General features: G+C 37.9%; 2 protein-coding genes across 2 annotated transcripts in view; one reads left to right on the top strand and one right to left on the bottom strand.

Annotated features, from left to right (window-relative positions):
• LOC140757035 (dynein axonemal intermediate chain 7) overlaps positions 1 to 16,700 on the bottom strand; it is a 38,937-nt gene that overhangs the window by 9,858 nt on the left and 12,379 nt on the right. Inside the window, exons 9-17 of the mRNA XM_073092587.1 lie at positions 16,467 to 16,519; positions 15,681 to 15,818; positions 14,600 to 14,674; positions 13,932 to 14,131; positions 13,148 to 13,314; positions 12,509 to 12,644; positions 11,844 to 11,944; positions 11,313 to 11,388; positions 10,873 to 10,958 (exon numbers count right to left, since the gene is read on the bottom strand). Coding sequence (XP_072948688.1) covers positions 10,873 to 10,958; positions 11,313 to 11,388; positions 11,844 to 11,944; positions 12,509 to 12,644; positions 13,148 to 13,314; positions 13,932 to 14,131; positions 14,600 to 14,674; positions 15,681 to 15,818; positions 16,467 to 16,519 — 1,032 coding nt within the window. The remainder of the gene's footprint in view (positions 1 to 10,872; positions 10,959 to 11,312; positions 11,389 to 11,843; positions 11,945 to 12,508; positions 12,645 to 13,147; positions 13,315 to 13,931; positions 14,132 to 14,599; positions 14,675 to 15,680; positions 15,819 to 16,466; positions 16,520 to 16,700) is intronic.
• LOC140756815 (toll-like receptor 6) lies at positions 869 to 8,617 on the top strand. Its single transcript, XM_073092349.1, has 7 exons — positions 869 to 923; positions 2,275 to 2,417; positions 3,235 to 3,406; positions 4,916 to 6,256; positions 6,770 to 6,903; positions 7,503 to 7,630; positions 8,344 to 8,617. Exons 1-7 carry the CDS (start codon positions 869 to 871, stop codon positions 8,552 to 8,554), a joined length of 2,184 nt encoding a protein of 727 aa, XP_072948450.1. The 3' UTR covers positions 8,555 to 8,617.

Raw genomic sequence — 16,700 nt, 5'->3', positions numbered from 1 at the left:
ATGTCTTTCTGTCATTACAAAATATATTTTCTTAATAATATGAAATTCACAATAATATAAAAAATATATATATTTTTTAAATTAAAAATAAATTTATCTATAGCCCAGGATATATAATAAATTATAATTTTAGTATTTAATCGAATTATCCAATTTAAGACATCAAATTCGCCATGATTGGATGGATTGGATGAGTAAAAGTATTTTGTCCTTCTATGCATGCAAAAATTGATAAGAAAATAATTTAGACAACATTTATATAACATCTAATCAAAACTACAGTGATTTTACATACAATAAAAAATTTGCTTTGTTTTAAATTTAACCTTTGAAAAAGTTTTTAAAGTGCTTTTCCTGTCGCGCGTGAGTATGCCCGCACACGTGCCTGCATCCTATCGTGTCACGCACACGGCTCGCAAAGAGAAAGCAGCGAGTTAATAATTCACGCGTGTAAGCCGCGCGTCCGGGCGTCAACATGTGTGACAGGAAAAGTGCCAATAGTTCAAGACTTATGACGCCTTGTCAGGGACGCCTTCAAAATTGTTTAAGAGTGTTTTACAGGCTCCACAGAATACCAGCGTTTCAGGTGACTAATATTACCTGAAACATTAAAGCTGCGTGGAGACCTTTTCGGTTAGAAAATATTTGTAATATTCTTTTTGTATGCAATTTTTTATCTGTGTTTTATTGTATATTTTTTGCCGAAAAAATTATTTTCTTTCTTTCAAAATTATTATTTTCATGAAATAGGAAAAATATTTTTGTTTTCAGTATCTTCTGCCTAATATGTGCAGTTAGTGGGCAGTATGACCGCCCGACACCCTTCAAAGCGCAACCCCCAGCAGCCAAGTTATGTCTCACGGGGTACATGACGAACATGCAATCATGGGTCAACCATGATGGCACTTTAACTTCTTCGATTGGTGAGTTCTTTTTACAAGTTCTTTTCTATAATACAGGAGGAGCAGACGAGCATGCAGTCCACGTGATGGTAAGTGGATACTGCCAGGGACATCTGTAATCAACTCCAGTTAGGATTAGATTCCTACCTAAGGTCGGCCAGAGATGCGCTAAGCTGGAATGCCTCGGAAAAGGATGTCTCTTACCACACCCTTCAAATCAGAGCACAGCAGCGCTTAACACTGCTGTTATTAGGCAGAAATAAGTGTGGCGGTGGTGCCGCCGGGTCGAACCACAAAGGGTTCCTTCAAAAAGCTTTTATTTTGTTAATAGTATCAGGATTAAGTTAGGATTAAAACTACTTCGCAAAAATCCGCTACCAATATGTATGATGGTATATATTTAAACCATGCAGTATGTACCATCCTCCCTCCCAAATAGGTCACGTGAACAAATATTAAAATATTGGTTTAATATATATGCAATCATATATATTGGTAGTGGAATGTAGCGAAGTAGTTTTTTACTTACTTCAAACCTTTTACTTAACTACATCTTGTTAGTTCGTATGTATGTGAGGGTCAAATCTTGCAATTGAATTTTAAACCAGTTAATTCCAATCAAATGAGATACTTTTTTTTTTGGGCGACAATACATGATTAAATTGGTGACGTCATTTTAAATCCAAGATTGTAGGGGACCCAAGATGGCGGATATGATATCTAATAAAAAACTTAAATTTTCTAAGAGGAATACTTAAAATAAAATTAACTTACCAAAAAATCTTTCTTTTTAAATATAATTCTGAGGAAACCTACATATCTGACGGATTTAAAAAAAAGGGTTCTCAAAGAAATGTGAAGTGCATTAATTCGCATTTGGCCAGTGTGGTAGTCTATGACTTTAGCCTCTCTGACTTTGCCCAGCAGTGGGACTGTAATAGGTCGACGACAACAATAATAATCATAATATGATTTATCGCCCCAAACACAAGAAAAAAATAATTTACAGACAATAATAAGACATAAATAAAGAAACAAAGCAAAACATACAAAATATGACCAACAAAAGCAAACTAAATAAACAATAAATGCATCAGCATTATGCTGGCTCGCTACGTAAGCCCCGGGCAGCGCTGTTTTTCAGCCTCTCCCTATTCCCTCAGGTGTCGTGCGGGAGCTAGTAGCGTTGTTCCCCAATCCCAGCCGACATACAATAAAAACTTAACTATAGTGAATTCTTTAACAATTAACAATTCTTTCAAAATGCACAACGGTTATTGAATATAGTGGTTTAAAGAGTATTTTATTATTACTTTTTCACACATCCCTTTTTTGGGTGAAAATATTTTATTCTGGCAACGTTTCTTTACAGAGAAGGGGAGCGCAGTAGACCTGTCATACAAAATAAATGCCGTATCCTTACTGCTGGAGACTCTCACTGCGAAGAAACGTTCCAAGAGAGTCTCTGTCAAGTTTCTGAGCTTGGCTAATTGTGGTTTGAGCGAAATACCCTCGGTAAGTATCTGTTCCTTATGACAAAATTGTAGATCATTTTTAAAGATGGTAAGTAGACGCCTTCGTTTGATTGGATTAAAAGAAGATTGGATTAAAAGTTTAAAAGGTGGTAGAACCCTTTGTGGTTCGACTCCGGCAGCACCACCGCCACATCTATTTCTATCTAATAACAGCAGTGTTAGGCGCTGCTGTGTTCCGGTTTGAAGGGTGTGGTAAGGGAGACAGACTTTTCCGAGGCGTTCCAGCTTAGTCCTCAGGGGTAGCGGCGCATCTGTGGCCGACCTCAGGTAGGAATTTCTACTCCTATCTGGGGTTTATTACAGATGTCCATGGGCGGCAGTAGCCACTTACCATCAGGTGGACTGCATGCTCGTCTGATACCCTTATATAATAAAAAAAAAAACAAAAAAAAGAGATGATAGTTCACTTTATGGTAAGCGCTCACTGCCGCCTTTGGACATCTGTAAACAATGGAAGGAATTCCACCTGTGGATTCCATCTGAAGCCTGACGCTTTGTTACTCTTCAGGACTAAAATACTTGAATATTTTTAAACAAAAGACTTTAGGGCAGAATAAGGCCAAGGGCGAAGGCCTAGATCAAGGGCTACAGCGGTACAAATTCGACATAACGAAAGAGAGCCTTAGGAATACCAAGGCACCATGGTACCTTTTATAAATTCCCCGCCGCCACCTAAAAATAGTCAATCAGTGTCTCCCAAAGCAAAACAATCCTGGAGGTCTACTTAAAACCAAAAAATACAGCAAGCCTGCGAGACAAAAAAAATTGAGAACCTCTTTCTTAATTTATCATTCCAGATATTTTCCTGGAACGACACACAAGGCAGGGTACTGGCGGAAACTGTGGAATATGTCAGCTTTTACGGCAACTCCTTCGAGATACAAAGCGCAACGGGGCAGAGGTATGACGTGTCGATGAACGCTACACAGGCCAGGGAACTGATGGTCGATCTGATCTCACAACGACTACGTGAGTAGAATATTGGATATATTCTTTTTTTATAATATAACATTAGCAGACGAGCTTCCCCCTGATGGTAAGAGGTTACTACCGTCCATGGATATACCGTCACAGTTTATACGTAAATATGTAGTATATGTTGGTTACTTATTATGAATACTGCACTGGCCAGTCCTACTGATAAATGATATATTTATTTTTATATAAGAGTAGCAGAATTAACAGTCGACTGCGCTGGCCAAGATCTCATGATAAGCGATGGTACATCTCACACAGCTTTAACATATTACTTCATTTTAAAGAAACCTCAGGCATTTAGTATTCTTCCAATAACTTTTGAAAAATGAGGTTCATGCTTGGGATTGAAACCTTGGACCTCTCGATTGAGAGGTCGGGCTTTAACTACTAAGCTATCACTGTTACAAATAAGTGTTTTAATAATTTTTTGTTGATCTACATCGATAAATAGATATTACATAGCTACTTATGAATTTATTTGTTTCAAAACTTATGAGATAATCACTTATCAGAAACCTACTATAAATTATGCTTAAAACTTAATAAATACTCAAGTTCATAATAATATATTTAATCTAATCACTTTATATCAAAGGAAAAAGAAATTAAAGTATCAAATGATAAAAATAAATTATATGATGTACTTTTATAATCTGAAGAGTATATCAAACCCACTGGCAATATGTACTTGACATTTAAAAGAGTTTTTTTTTTTATAATATGGGAGTAGCAGATGAGCATACAGTCCACCTGTTGGTAAGTGGCTACTGCCGCCCATGGACTTCTGTAATCAACCCCAAATCGGATTAGATATTCCTACCTGAGGTCGGCCACAGATGCGCCGCTACCCCTGAGGACTAAGCTGGAACGCCTCATAAAAGTCTATCCCCCTTACCACACCCTTCAAACCGGAACACAGCAGCGCCTAGCACTGCTGTTATTAGGTAGAAAGAGGTGGGGCGGTGGTGCCGCCGGAGTCCAACCACAAAGGGTTCTACCACCTTTAAGATGCAGATGTTCACTCCATTTGTCTACTGTTTATAGAATCTGTTTATAGTTTATAGAAATATGTGTGGTAAGGGAGACAGACTTTTCCGAGGCGTTCCAGCTTAGTCCTCAGGGGTAGCGGCGCATCTGTGGCCGACCTCAGGTAGAAATATCTAATCCTATCTGGGGTTGATTACAGATGTCCATGGGCGGCAGTAGCCACTTACCATCAGGTGGACTGCATGCTCGTCTGCTACTCTTATATTATAAAAAAAAAATCACTCCACCTAATAATAAGTGGTCATTGCCGTACGGACATCTGTAACCGACTCCATATAGAACAGGTTCTACCTGAAGCCGACCACATTGCCACTCCTGAGGACTGAGGACGCCTCAGACGTAAATCAGTTTCAGCATGAAAACAACGGCCACAAAATTCTTAAAAGTATATGCTTAAAACCGTATTTAAAAAATATTTTAATATTCAAGTAGTCAAACGTTTTCGTTTTACAGAAAGGAACTGGTCGAATGGCTTCAATGACGTATCGTTCCCAAATTTGAGGGAACTAGATTTGCGAGCGTGTGGCATAACTGTGCTGGCAAGCAGATCTTTTGCAAAAATGAACAAATTGAGGAGCTTATACTTGGGAGAGAATAGTATATCTGTTATCGATGCGAACGCTTTCACTGGGTTGAAGAACTTACTCCATCTGGACCTTAGCAGAAACTTTGCTTACGACGAAAATAATGTCCTGAAACCTTTGGTTTTGGAGACTATGGATGTTTTTAAAGATATGGAGAATTTGCTGTCCTTGGACTTTTCTCATACGTTGCTGTCACAACGGAATAGCTTGGCCCTTAGAAGCTTGAGCCCGAAGGTCCAAAGGTTGTCCTTATGTTACTCAGGCTTGACGCGACTACGCGAAGACTTCTTCATCAACACTTCGCTGAAATATCTCGATGTTTCTGGTAATTTGGACATTTTATCCCATCCCCTGACTCTACGCGGATTGGAAGATACCTTAGAAGTCCTTTATGGCGAAGATATAGCCCTTAAAGTAATGGAACCGTTCCAACATCTTCGAAAGTTAGAAATTCTTAAAGTGCCTATTAATGAAATCACTGCTATACCTAGACATATAACTGAGACGCTGGAGAATTTACAAGTTTTGGACCTTGATAAGAATAGACTTATCACGTGGTTCGATAGGAATACGTCTTTGATGACTAAATTAAAACTTCTGTCGGTAAGAGACAATAGTATTAACATGATAACGGAGGAAATGGGTAGAGATTTGTCGAGGATTGCTTACGTGGGTCTGTCTAGAAATTTCATCGTTTGTAATTGCCATGTAAGGGATATATACGAGTTGGGATGGCGAAATGAAAGACTTGATGATCAAGTGATAGCTCCTATTAGAAATGATTCAATTCAGAAAGGTTTAAATTTCCACACTGGCTTCCAACAATACAATGAGTTAATAAAAAATAGAAGCGACTTAAGACGAGTATGCGATAATAAATATGTTTGTGACGTGAATTTAGAATTGGTATTTAAGGGAAATATGCGCTTTTTTGACTACAATCCAGCTGATTATCAATGTTTATTGGCAAATGAGGGAAGATCTACTGGTTTCGAGAGGATAGCGGCTTGCAGCCAAATGCCCAGAGACAGTGCCATGGAAAACATGGTTCCGGAAACTTGGAACAAGATGTTTTTGATAATCATACCCGCGATATTATTACCGGCGTCGGTCTGTCTGTTTGTTATGAGGAGGAGTATCGCGTATTTCTTGATCACGATGAGGAATTCAGCGACGTTGAGCTTGATAAGCAAGAGTGAGACTCCAGATGGTAAGTTGATATTACACATTATAAAGTAGTTTTTAAAAAGTTTTATAAATTTAATATTATTGAAGACAATTTAAAAAACAGTGAATTATTTGCTATTTTTATGAATAGACACCGATATTTCTCCTTTGCTTCTTATAAAATCTATCACAAACGTTTACATTTTTTTATAACTATAATACTCTAAGATTTATCAATCAAACATAAAAATATTCAAAATGACGAAAATTATCAATGCTAACTATCATTTGCAAATTGATATTTATTATTATATCATTGTCAATTATTGTTGCAGTTGACATAATCTTCAACTATGACGTAATCGTATGATTTAACTAACATTTTATAATTGTTGTTTATCATTCTATCTTTGTCAATTATTGTTTCACCTGGCACTCTTGTGTTTGTATCCTATTTATGTAAAATCATTTATCATTTTCAAATTGTTATCATTTTGTAATTATTTGTCTCAGTTTTAAATTGGCATTTATCATTTTTTCATTGTTATTGTTTCAGTGGACACAATCTACAACTATGACGTATTCGTATCCTATTGCAACGAGGACCGGACCTGGGTTTTGGACCAGCTGTTACCCCATGTGGAGAGGGATTGTAATATCAGCGTCTGCTTACACGAGAGAGATTTTCAGGTAAAATTGAAGGCAAAATAAACGCACACTAGGATTACCTGTATCGTGGATGCTATGGACACACACAGAGACGATTACACAAACATCCAGAACGGATATGTACATTCATCATTCCGATGATCAGGCCCGGGATCGAACCCGATCAATTCAATCAATTTAATATATTTTCATTACTTGAGGAATTAAGATTAAGATTCCATTCCTACCTGAGGTCAGCCACAAATGCATTGTCCTTTAAGAACTAAGTCGCCTCATATATAATCAGCCGATATCCAAACCATCTACAAAAACGTGTCGACCCGCGTGGCGGAGCGGTCACCATACAGGTCTGACGCGCAACGTCCCGGGTTCGATCCCCGGTCAAACAGATATCTAAATGATTAATTTAGATTTCTGTTTCTGGGTCTGGGTGCTTGTGTATTCGTCTCTGTGTATGTCCATGACACCCGCGACACAGGGAATCTTAGTGTGGGGTTGTGAGTGTAGAAATCGTTTTTTAATTACCTTAGTGACTTATATTAGTTAATGCGGCTATTAATTTTCACTCAAAAATTTACGTGACTTATGGATTAGTTCTAAAATGTTTTTATGACTTTCAGGTTGGTCTTTCCATCCTAGAGAACATAGTCTCTTGCATGGATCGATCTCGGTTCATAATGCTGATCCTCTCTCAACGATTCCTTCTGAGCCAATGGTGTCAGTTTGAGATGCATTTGGCACAGCATAGGTAAGTTGAACATTAAGTATATTTATATTATATCCAAATACATATGACGCTATATTTCTTGTGATGCACTCACAATCAAAGAGACAGTTAGAGGAAGAGGTATTTTTAATAAATATACATATGATAATAATGACAGTAATGACAGCCCGCCAAAAGTCAAATCATCTCTCTCCCCTCACCTCAACTCTCCTAGCCCATCTGTCACCACACCTCACCACATTAACGCATCTCACTACTGCTAATGGGTAACATTAGAGCACTTCACAACTGCTCCGTTACACACATTTTTGCAAAAGGCATTTTTCTATATTTAACAATAAAAAACTTTCTATCTATAATAACTTCAGCTGCAAATATTTCGTTCCACAGTGTTGATTTTTTTATATAAACCTAGGTGGTAGGTAGTAATTATAACTACTACTATTGCAACACGAAAGATCGTAATGCATTTGTCCCTTTTTCAAGAGCTTCATTTCTTCTACAAAGTATATGACTGAAAAAGACTCGTATATTTTCAAAGATTTTATTATGATATGAATCATATTACTAGATTGTAATATTTTTTGGGTAATTCCATATTTTATATTTTTAACTGATCATTATTAAAAAAAATAAGTGACTGAATGTTCCAGATGAAGATAATTTAAAATTGTGCCAAGTAAAAAAATATTACCTTTGCAAATAAAAAATCTAAAAACTTAATCATCCAACAGGCTTCTAGAAACCCGCCGAGAAGATTTGATCTTGATTCTTCTAGAAGAAATACCGAGGCGGCTCCGTCCAAACACACTACACTACTTAATGCTGACGAAGACGTACATCGTGTGGCCGAAGGCAGAAGCGGAGAGAACACAGTTTTGGAAAAGATTGAAGAAGAGTTTGGTCACACACAAACAGAAGAATGAAAACGTCTCATTGGCGTAATAAAACTCATTGGTCTCACGACATTCAAGAAGAATTAGTAGATAACTAAAACTCATTGGCATAACAAAACTCATTGGCCACACGACAATCAAGAAGAATTAGTAGATAACGAAAACTCTACCCATTATTTATAATCAATCTTAATTTTGCCTACTAAAGATAAACATTTATCATAAATGATTTTATTATTTCATCATCATCAACCCATTGATGTCCCTCTGCTGGGCACGGGCCTCCTCTAAGAATGAGAAGGATTAGGCCATAGTCCACCGCGCTGGCCAAGTGCGTATTGGTAGACTTCACATACCTTTGAAAACCTTTTTTTTAAAGATTCTCAGGTATGCAGGTTTCCGCACGATGTTTTCTTTCGCCGTTATAGCAAGTGATAAATAATTTTTAATACGCACATAGCTTTGAGAAATCAGAGGTGGGTGTCTGGGATTTGAACGTCGGATCAAGAGGTCGAGTTTCTTAACCACTAGACTATCAATGCTTTTATTATTTATTATTATATTATTATTACATTTGACAATTTTGTAATAGACATTGTAAATTTGATCATAGATAGGTAAAAATTGGATGGATTGATTATTGATAACGGGCATAAATTGTAAAGTAACTTTGATAAGTTAAAATTAATTGGTCTCATTTTAGTAACAAAAATAGAGAGGTGCGGGAAAATAATTTATTACAAAAATCTGTAACGTAGGTAGAATATTTTTGAAACCCGAAATTCAAATAACAATGCAAGGTGTGGTAAGGTAGACATACTTATCCAAGTTCCAACTTAGTCCTTAGATAGCAACGCATCTGTGGCCGACCTCAGATAAGATTCAAACTTGACATAACATTATAATTTGACATGTAACTTAATTAACGATGTAATAAACCACTGAACAGGATAGATAAATTCTCTCTATTCCCACTCCTTCTATGTTCATGCGGTTAGACTGTGGAATTCATTACCACCTAATATCCGTCTCTCTAAGAGTATTTCTTTGTTTAAAAAGAGAGTCAAAGAGCATTATTTATCAATGTCATAATATAATATGTAGGTATATAATTTGTATGTATAATATGTATATATACCTATATATATTGTTTATATGTATGTATCGTATGTATTTATATATTTATCCGTATTTATAACCTTAGTAGATTATTATTTTGTTTTTGCGCGCTGAATTTGTTGTCGTATGAGATTTCCAATCTCAGGGTTGCTGGAAGAAATTTCATTGTGAAATAAGTAGTCCTTTGTACTGTGTTTCTATTATGTTATTTATTTATTACTTTCTCTGTGTACAAAGCTTATAAAATAAATAAATAAATTTTGCACGCCCAATTTGGTAAAACATAATGTACTCATTATATAATATTTAAGATCCTTGTAATAATATTTTTCTAGCAAATAATTGATTCGATTTGGGGTTGATTACAGATGTCCATGGGCGGCAGTAGCCACTTACCATCAGGTGGACTGCATGCTCATCTGCTACTATATTACAAATTTAAAAATATGACAAATAAGTAATATTTTAGTAAACTTCTTTCCTTCCTGCTTATAGGTATATAATCTAAGTTATTTAAGCTGCTTTTTCCAATTTATTAATTGGATTTATGTACAAAAATATTTACTTCGCTTATTTTGGAGATATCTGTTGTTATTAGTCTAACTAATTAACAGTTATAGTCCGCTCCAAACTGCTAGTCCGCTCTGAAGTTGTTGCGAGCAGGTGTGTTACAATTTGCTATGGCGACGCGATTCATTTCTATATTCAGAGCGGACTAGCAGTTTTACGTGGATTATACCATCATAATTATCAGGGCTTTCGCTAAGCGACAAAGGAAGATGGGAGGCTCTTAAATATGTATGATCTTTGGTAGTGAGTAAATATTATTTTTTGGTTAATCAGATTTTCATTTTGTATTCCTTTCTGTTCAAATTCCTTTACTATGTCTTTTCTCATATTGTTTGTTGTTGTTGGTGGTGATGTATTGTGTTGTTGTTGGCAATTATTGTGTTGTTCTTGTTGTTGTATATATGCGATTTGTGCATTAGCATCATATTATTATTATAATATTATTTAAAATAATAAGGTTTATTTATTTTTAGGCAAAATTATCTTGGTTTGCTATTTAATCTTGTCCTCCCGTTGGGTACGGGTCCTAATAAAAGGGACAGACCTGATGCATATTCCACAATATCCAAATTATGAATTTAAGATTTTCTTTTGAATCATAATATTCGGATCTTTGTGAGTGATCGTGACACCCTTAAGGAACCATAATAGGGCTATGAAAGTAGTATGATTACTTACGAGTAGTAAGGTTGATGTCTCCCTTTATTCGCTTCGGTTGTGGAGGAGTCGTCAGTAGATCTAGGTTCAAAACACCTCCACATATCCTGAAAGAAGAATTTTATTTTAGGTAAAGGGTACCTGAAGAGATTAAGTTGAAAACCTATTGCAAGCTGTTCCTTAGTGAAACAATTGCTTAGTAACTTAAGCCTGTGGCGACTTCTCGCTACTCGTCAAGAGACGGCACCACGAGTATCCTGAATCACGCTATCGAAGTTTTCTCAACATCTCGTATATACTCGTATACAAGCTCCGAACTGAGACTGTCGTAGCACGGCCGGCTTTACAAAAACAGAGGTGAGTGCCTGGGATTTGAACCTCGGACGTCTCGATCAAAAAGCTGAGTTGCTCAACTATCACTGTTTTTCGTCTTTGGGAGTGGAAGTCTACAAAAGCATTACCTATATTTCCGAAGATTAATTTCCCCCGTTCTAGTTCTTGTCATACAGGTCTTCAGATACTTGGCGAAGGCCAGCTCTGTAACAAAATTTATCATGATAACGCATTTTATATAATATAGTAAGTGGACATCTGCAATCAACGCCAGATAAAATTAGATTCAACCTGAGGTCGGCCACCCCTGATGATGATGCGCCGCTACCCGAGGAACCTGAGGAACGCTACCTGAGGAATAAGCTGGAATACCTTACCAAACCCTTCAAACTAGAAAACAGATCTATACCATCTGAGGTGGACCACAAATGCTTTACTATGTAGATGAGGTATAACAATGCCTCAGAAAAGTATGTCTCCCTTACCACACCCTTCGAACCAGAACACAGCAGCGCTTAACACTACTGTTATAACAGAAATAGGTGTGGCGGTTGTGCCGCCGGAGTCGAATCACTGAGATTCTACCACCTTTATCAACCAGCTTCAACAGAGGAACTTCAGTAGTGAAAATGTATCACCAGAATGTCTTCATACGTTACCGTTTTGTTCTCCGATAAAGGTTCTAGGGTCCGGTAAGAAGGGAGGTTCAGCCATGTTTAAATTGTCCAATTCATCCTTCTCTTTCTCGTTCTTCGTATACCTGGACAGACAGAGACAGGTTGCATCTTGAATGTGCTGTGAAGTATTGCTTCACGTTTAAGATATGAGACAATGATTAGTCCGGTAATCGAGCATCCTCTATATTAAGATGTTATGAGCAGAGAATTGTTTTAGTTACGAATCACTTTTAGATTAATATGATTTTAAGTATATCGAATAATATTTCAATATTTTGTGTTGTAAATAAATCCCAATTCAATTTGAATTTCAGGCGTGATTTTTGCGTTTTGTGTCGTGAACATATCCCATTTGATTTTGTGAATGATTTTGACGTTTTGCGCTCTAAATAAATCCCATTTGATCTTTGTGTGCTTTAGAAATTTTACGCTGTAAATAAATCCCACTTGAATTTTGTGCATGATTACGACGTATTGCGCTGTGAATAAATTCCATTTGAATTCTGTGTGTATTTTCACGTTTTGAGCTGTGTATAAATCCAATTAGAATTGTATGTAAGAATTTGCCCAGTCAATACATCCAATTTAAATTGTTTTGTTCCGAGATTTCAACAGTCTCTTCTACGCTGTTCATTATTACTACTCACGGATTCGCCTTCAGAAACGCCTCTACTTCTCTGATCTTATCACGTATCTCCTTATAGAATTTCGTGCGGATTTCATCCTGTTCCTTCTTCAGTTTGTATGTCGCTACGTGTTCTTTCACGTTGAATATGAACAGATCTGAAAAAAGTATATTTGACATTTTGCTAAAATTATAAGCCGGTAGTTTTTATAAACCCTGATGTCATTTGCTACTATGACTTGAAAAATTTATAGCTTGGAGCTGAAGGTGGTTGAACCCTTTGTGTTTAGACTCTGGAGTGCCTAATGGCAGTGTTAAGTGCCGATGTCTTCTAGTCTGGTCTGGAAGGGTGTGGTAAGGGAGACAAGCTTATTCTATGCATTCCGACTTAATCCTCAGAGGTAGCGATGCATCCGAGACTGATCTCTGGAAACAAATCCTATATGGAATTGATTACAAATGTCCATGCTTATAGGTGGTAATAGTCACTTACCATCGGGTAGACTGCAGGCTCGACCGTTACTCCTATATTATTTTTAAAAAGTTCGGAATTTATTTAAATTTTCATCAGATATAAAGATGGATGGATGGATGGATGAAATAAGAAGAGCTGTTCTGAAAACACCCAAAAATTTAGCAAAAAATAGTTCTTGAAACCTACCTTCGTACCTATTAGCAATTTCTCCAGCCAAAGCGTAGCTCCTCGAGCTCTCGCTCAGCAGATCTATCATGGAGCGAGCGGCCCTCACACAGACACAGGAGCCGTCTATGATCTTTGGCAGCTTCACACCCACCTTCATCGACGGAAACGCTAATTCCACTGGTTCTCTGGAAACGCGGATTTTAGGTTCAAAGTTTCCTCAGAAGAAACGAAAAGGTGGTAGAATGCTTTGTGGTTTCTGGAGGCAACATCGCCACACCTATTTTGGCTTTATAATATGGTTGTGGCGTTGCTGTATTCTGGTTTGGAGTGTCGTATTGCAGGCATACTTATCCGAGGCGTTGCAACTTATATTCGTTTTAATAATAATCAATCTATCTAATGTGGTAGGCAAAACTTTCCAAATATGGGAAGACAATTTTTCGTAGGAGCAACTGTCAAAATTTGATCTCCGTTAGGCAAAACATTGGATAGATTGATTATTGAAAACAGGCCAAAGGCCAAAACTTCATCTGGATTTGGATTTAGATCTGGACTTTTTAGACGTTCATGAACGGTAGTGAGCACATATACAGGTGGAATGCATGATCCTTTACTTACTTCTTTATTTACTTACTTGTTTCTTATTTACTTATTTTTTATATTTTTTTTTATATGTAACCTAACGATAAGGCAGACGGGCTACCTAATGGAAAGCAGTCACCGTCGTCTATGAACATTTGCAACACCAGAAGAGTCGCGAATGCATCGCCGGCTTTATATTAAAGGATGATGCCAAACTTACCTCTCCGGCTCAACTGGTTTAGGTTTCCTTGTAGGTAATCTGACAGCAACCCAAAGATTTAACCTCAGCCCTTTGAACTCTCGTTCGTAAGTGGCAAGTTTGATCGATTCCCAGTTCAAGCAGTGTTCCAGGTCCCGAAGGAGAGAGAACGAGGCGCATTGTATAGCTTCTGACAGCTGGAAACGGAGGGCTAGACGGACCTGGTAAAAGTTGAGGATTTAGATCAAAAGTCCTCGAAAAGTCATGAATGTTTTTCATCAACTCATTATTGTTTTACTGCTGGGTATAGGTATTCTCTCAGAGTGAGAGAGATTTAGGTCTTAGTGCCCCACTCTAGCCAAATAAATATAAAAAAAAATTTGGCGATGTCACACCTTTGAGATTTTTTCAAAAATCATAGGTGTGTAGGTTTCTTCACGAAGTTTTCTTTCACCAACCTTATAGCAAGTGATAATTAATTTGTATAATGCACAACTTGAAAAAATAGAAAACTTCAATCTTAGGCAAACGTAGTGTGGGACGCCTTGTAAAGTGGTGCGATGATCTACATCGGCCGGTGGGAAGCTGAATGCTTAGCTAATGACCTGGCTTAGTGGCGTGCCTACGGAGACACTTATGTCCTGCAACTATCACTGGTACTAACATGGGCTGCTGATGATGTATCCTACCTCATTGTAGCTCTGTGCTTGTAACCGCGTGTACTGTCGTGAATTCGCAACGAACTCCTCCAACATTTCCAACATCTGAAAATATAGTAGCATCTTTTGGAGTAGCAGACGAGCATGCAGTCCACCTGATGGTAAGTGATTGCTGCCGCCCATGGACATCTGTAATCAACCCCAGATAGGAATAGATATTCCTAACTGAGGTCGGCCACAGATGCGCCGCTACCCCTGAGGACTAAGCTGGAACGCCTCAGAAAAGTCTGTCTCCCTTACCACACCCTTCAAACCGGAACACAGCAGCGCCTAACACTGCTGTTAGTTGGTAGGAATAGGTGTGGTGGTTGTGCCGCCGGAGTCGAACCACAAAGGGTTCTACCACCTTCTAGCCATGTCTAATAAAAATAGGCGCACAGCTATCTATTTCTAAAGATTGGACTGGGAAATGAACTTGTGATGCACCTGATGTAATTGTCACTGTTATACATAGACATCTGGGACTAACTCCATATAGAATGGGTTCTACCTGAAGCCGATCACAGATGCATTGCCATTCTTCAAGATTATGATGGTAGCCTTTTGAATATATAGAAGTAGCAAACGCCTGCAGTACACCTGATAGTAAATAGCCACTGGTGTCTGTGAACATCTTCTTGACCAAGCCCAGGAAAGATTAGAGTCCCGATTGGAGTCGGTCACAGATTCCTCGCTAATAAAATTGTCTTCCTTACCACGGCCTGAATCTGTTTTGTTTTTTTTTTATAACATAAGAGTAATAGACGAGCATGCAGTCCACCTGATGGTAAGTGGCTACTGCCGCCCATGGACATCAATCCCAGATAGGATTAGGTATTCCTACCTGAGGTCGGCCACAGATGCGCCGCTACCTGAGGACTAAGCTGGAACGCCTCGGAAAAGTAAAAATACAAATACGTAGCTACACTTTTGGACCAAGATTGTCGCCAAATATCTTATATGTCAACCGGAATCCACACCCTTCCACCAAAACGCAGAACTGCTTCACGCTAGATTTAGATGTGACAGTGGTACCACCCCGTTTGAATCTAACTGGCTCTTCCATACTTACCGGCAATGCTTCTATACACCTCCGGTCCAGCTCATCATCATCACACTTCGCCTTCTCTTGCCACAAGTGGAGATATGTGTTCATTTGCGTCACCACACGAGGATCCGGTAGACCATCACACCGTAGGTATTGTGCCCACTGAAAAAATACTTTTTTTATAGCCTTTTACTTTATCAATAAGATATTAATTGTCATGATTGTTTTCCACGTTTATATTAGATTCACCTGTAAGTAACTAGATATATTCCGCGCCAAACTTCAAGTTCGCTTTGAAGTTAGCGCAGGTGTCAGTCAGAGAGCCAATGCGGTCGAACACAACTACAATCATATACTCCGTAGCAAAGTAAGAGCACACTAACGCAGCTATGTACCCGCGGGCGAGAGCGGGCAGCGGGGGCCGGGGGGGCCCGTGCTGTCTTCGTCCCGCTAATATACTACAATTTGCTATTGTGACGCGACTCGTTTCTATATTCGGAGCGAACTAGCAGTTTGGCGCGGACTCTAAGTGTGTAACCACAGACCTCTGTGTGTGTAACGTTATCTGTGAACTCGATTTTTACCAACTTTGAACGGTCCGATTAACTTAAAATTTGGAACACCTATCAAGAACCGATGACAAAACACGATTTTAATAATTTTATTCCATTCGACTCATCAGGATCGTCAGGATTAACGATTCTTGTGCAACTGTAGAGTGGTTTTTTAAACTATAAGTTATTTCTTAACAAAACTAATTACTTTTCTGAGGGTACATTAAAATAAGTAAAAGTGGAGAACAATACATACTTCTGCTTCCATTTGTTTCTTATTTTCGAAATCGAACTTCTGTTTTTCAAATTCTGTAAAAATAAAAAGTAAACAAGTTAAAAATATCTGATGGAATAAGGAAGAAGGCACTATTCCAGTTATCAGACAAAACTATGAGTTTTTAGGATCGGATCCTTTTTTTATAATATAGGAGCATAAGACGAGCATGCAGTCCACCTGATGGTAAGTGGATACTGCCGCCCATAGACATCT

The sequence above is a fragment of the Epargyreus clarus genome, unplaced genomic scaffold (assembly GCF_041222505.1).
Source record: "Epargyreus clarus isolate Ecla_fem2 unplaced genomic scaffold, WU_Ecla_fem_2.2 ptg000036l, whole genome shotgun sequence".
Classification (NCBI taxonomy): Eukaryota; Metazoa; Arthropoda; class Insecta; order Lepidoptera; family Hesperiidae; genus Epargyreus; species Epargyreus clarus.
This window is presented reverse-complemented; position numbering and strand designations above follow the sequence as displayed.

Excerpts from the sequence above, each read along its gene's own strand:
- LOC140756815 (XM_073092349.1), top strand. The coding sequence starts at position 869 with ATGACGAACATGCAATCATGGGTCAACCATGATGGCACTTTAACTTCT. Across the intron at positions 2,418-3,234 it reads GTTTGAGCGAAATACCCTCG|ATATTTTCCTGGAACGACAC; the intron begins GTAAGTATCTGT and ends TTATCATTCCAG. Across the intron at positions 6,257-6,769 it reads CAAGAGTGAGACTCCAGATG|TGGACACAATCTACAACTAT; the intron begins GTAAGTTGATAT and ends TTATTGTTTCAG.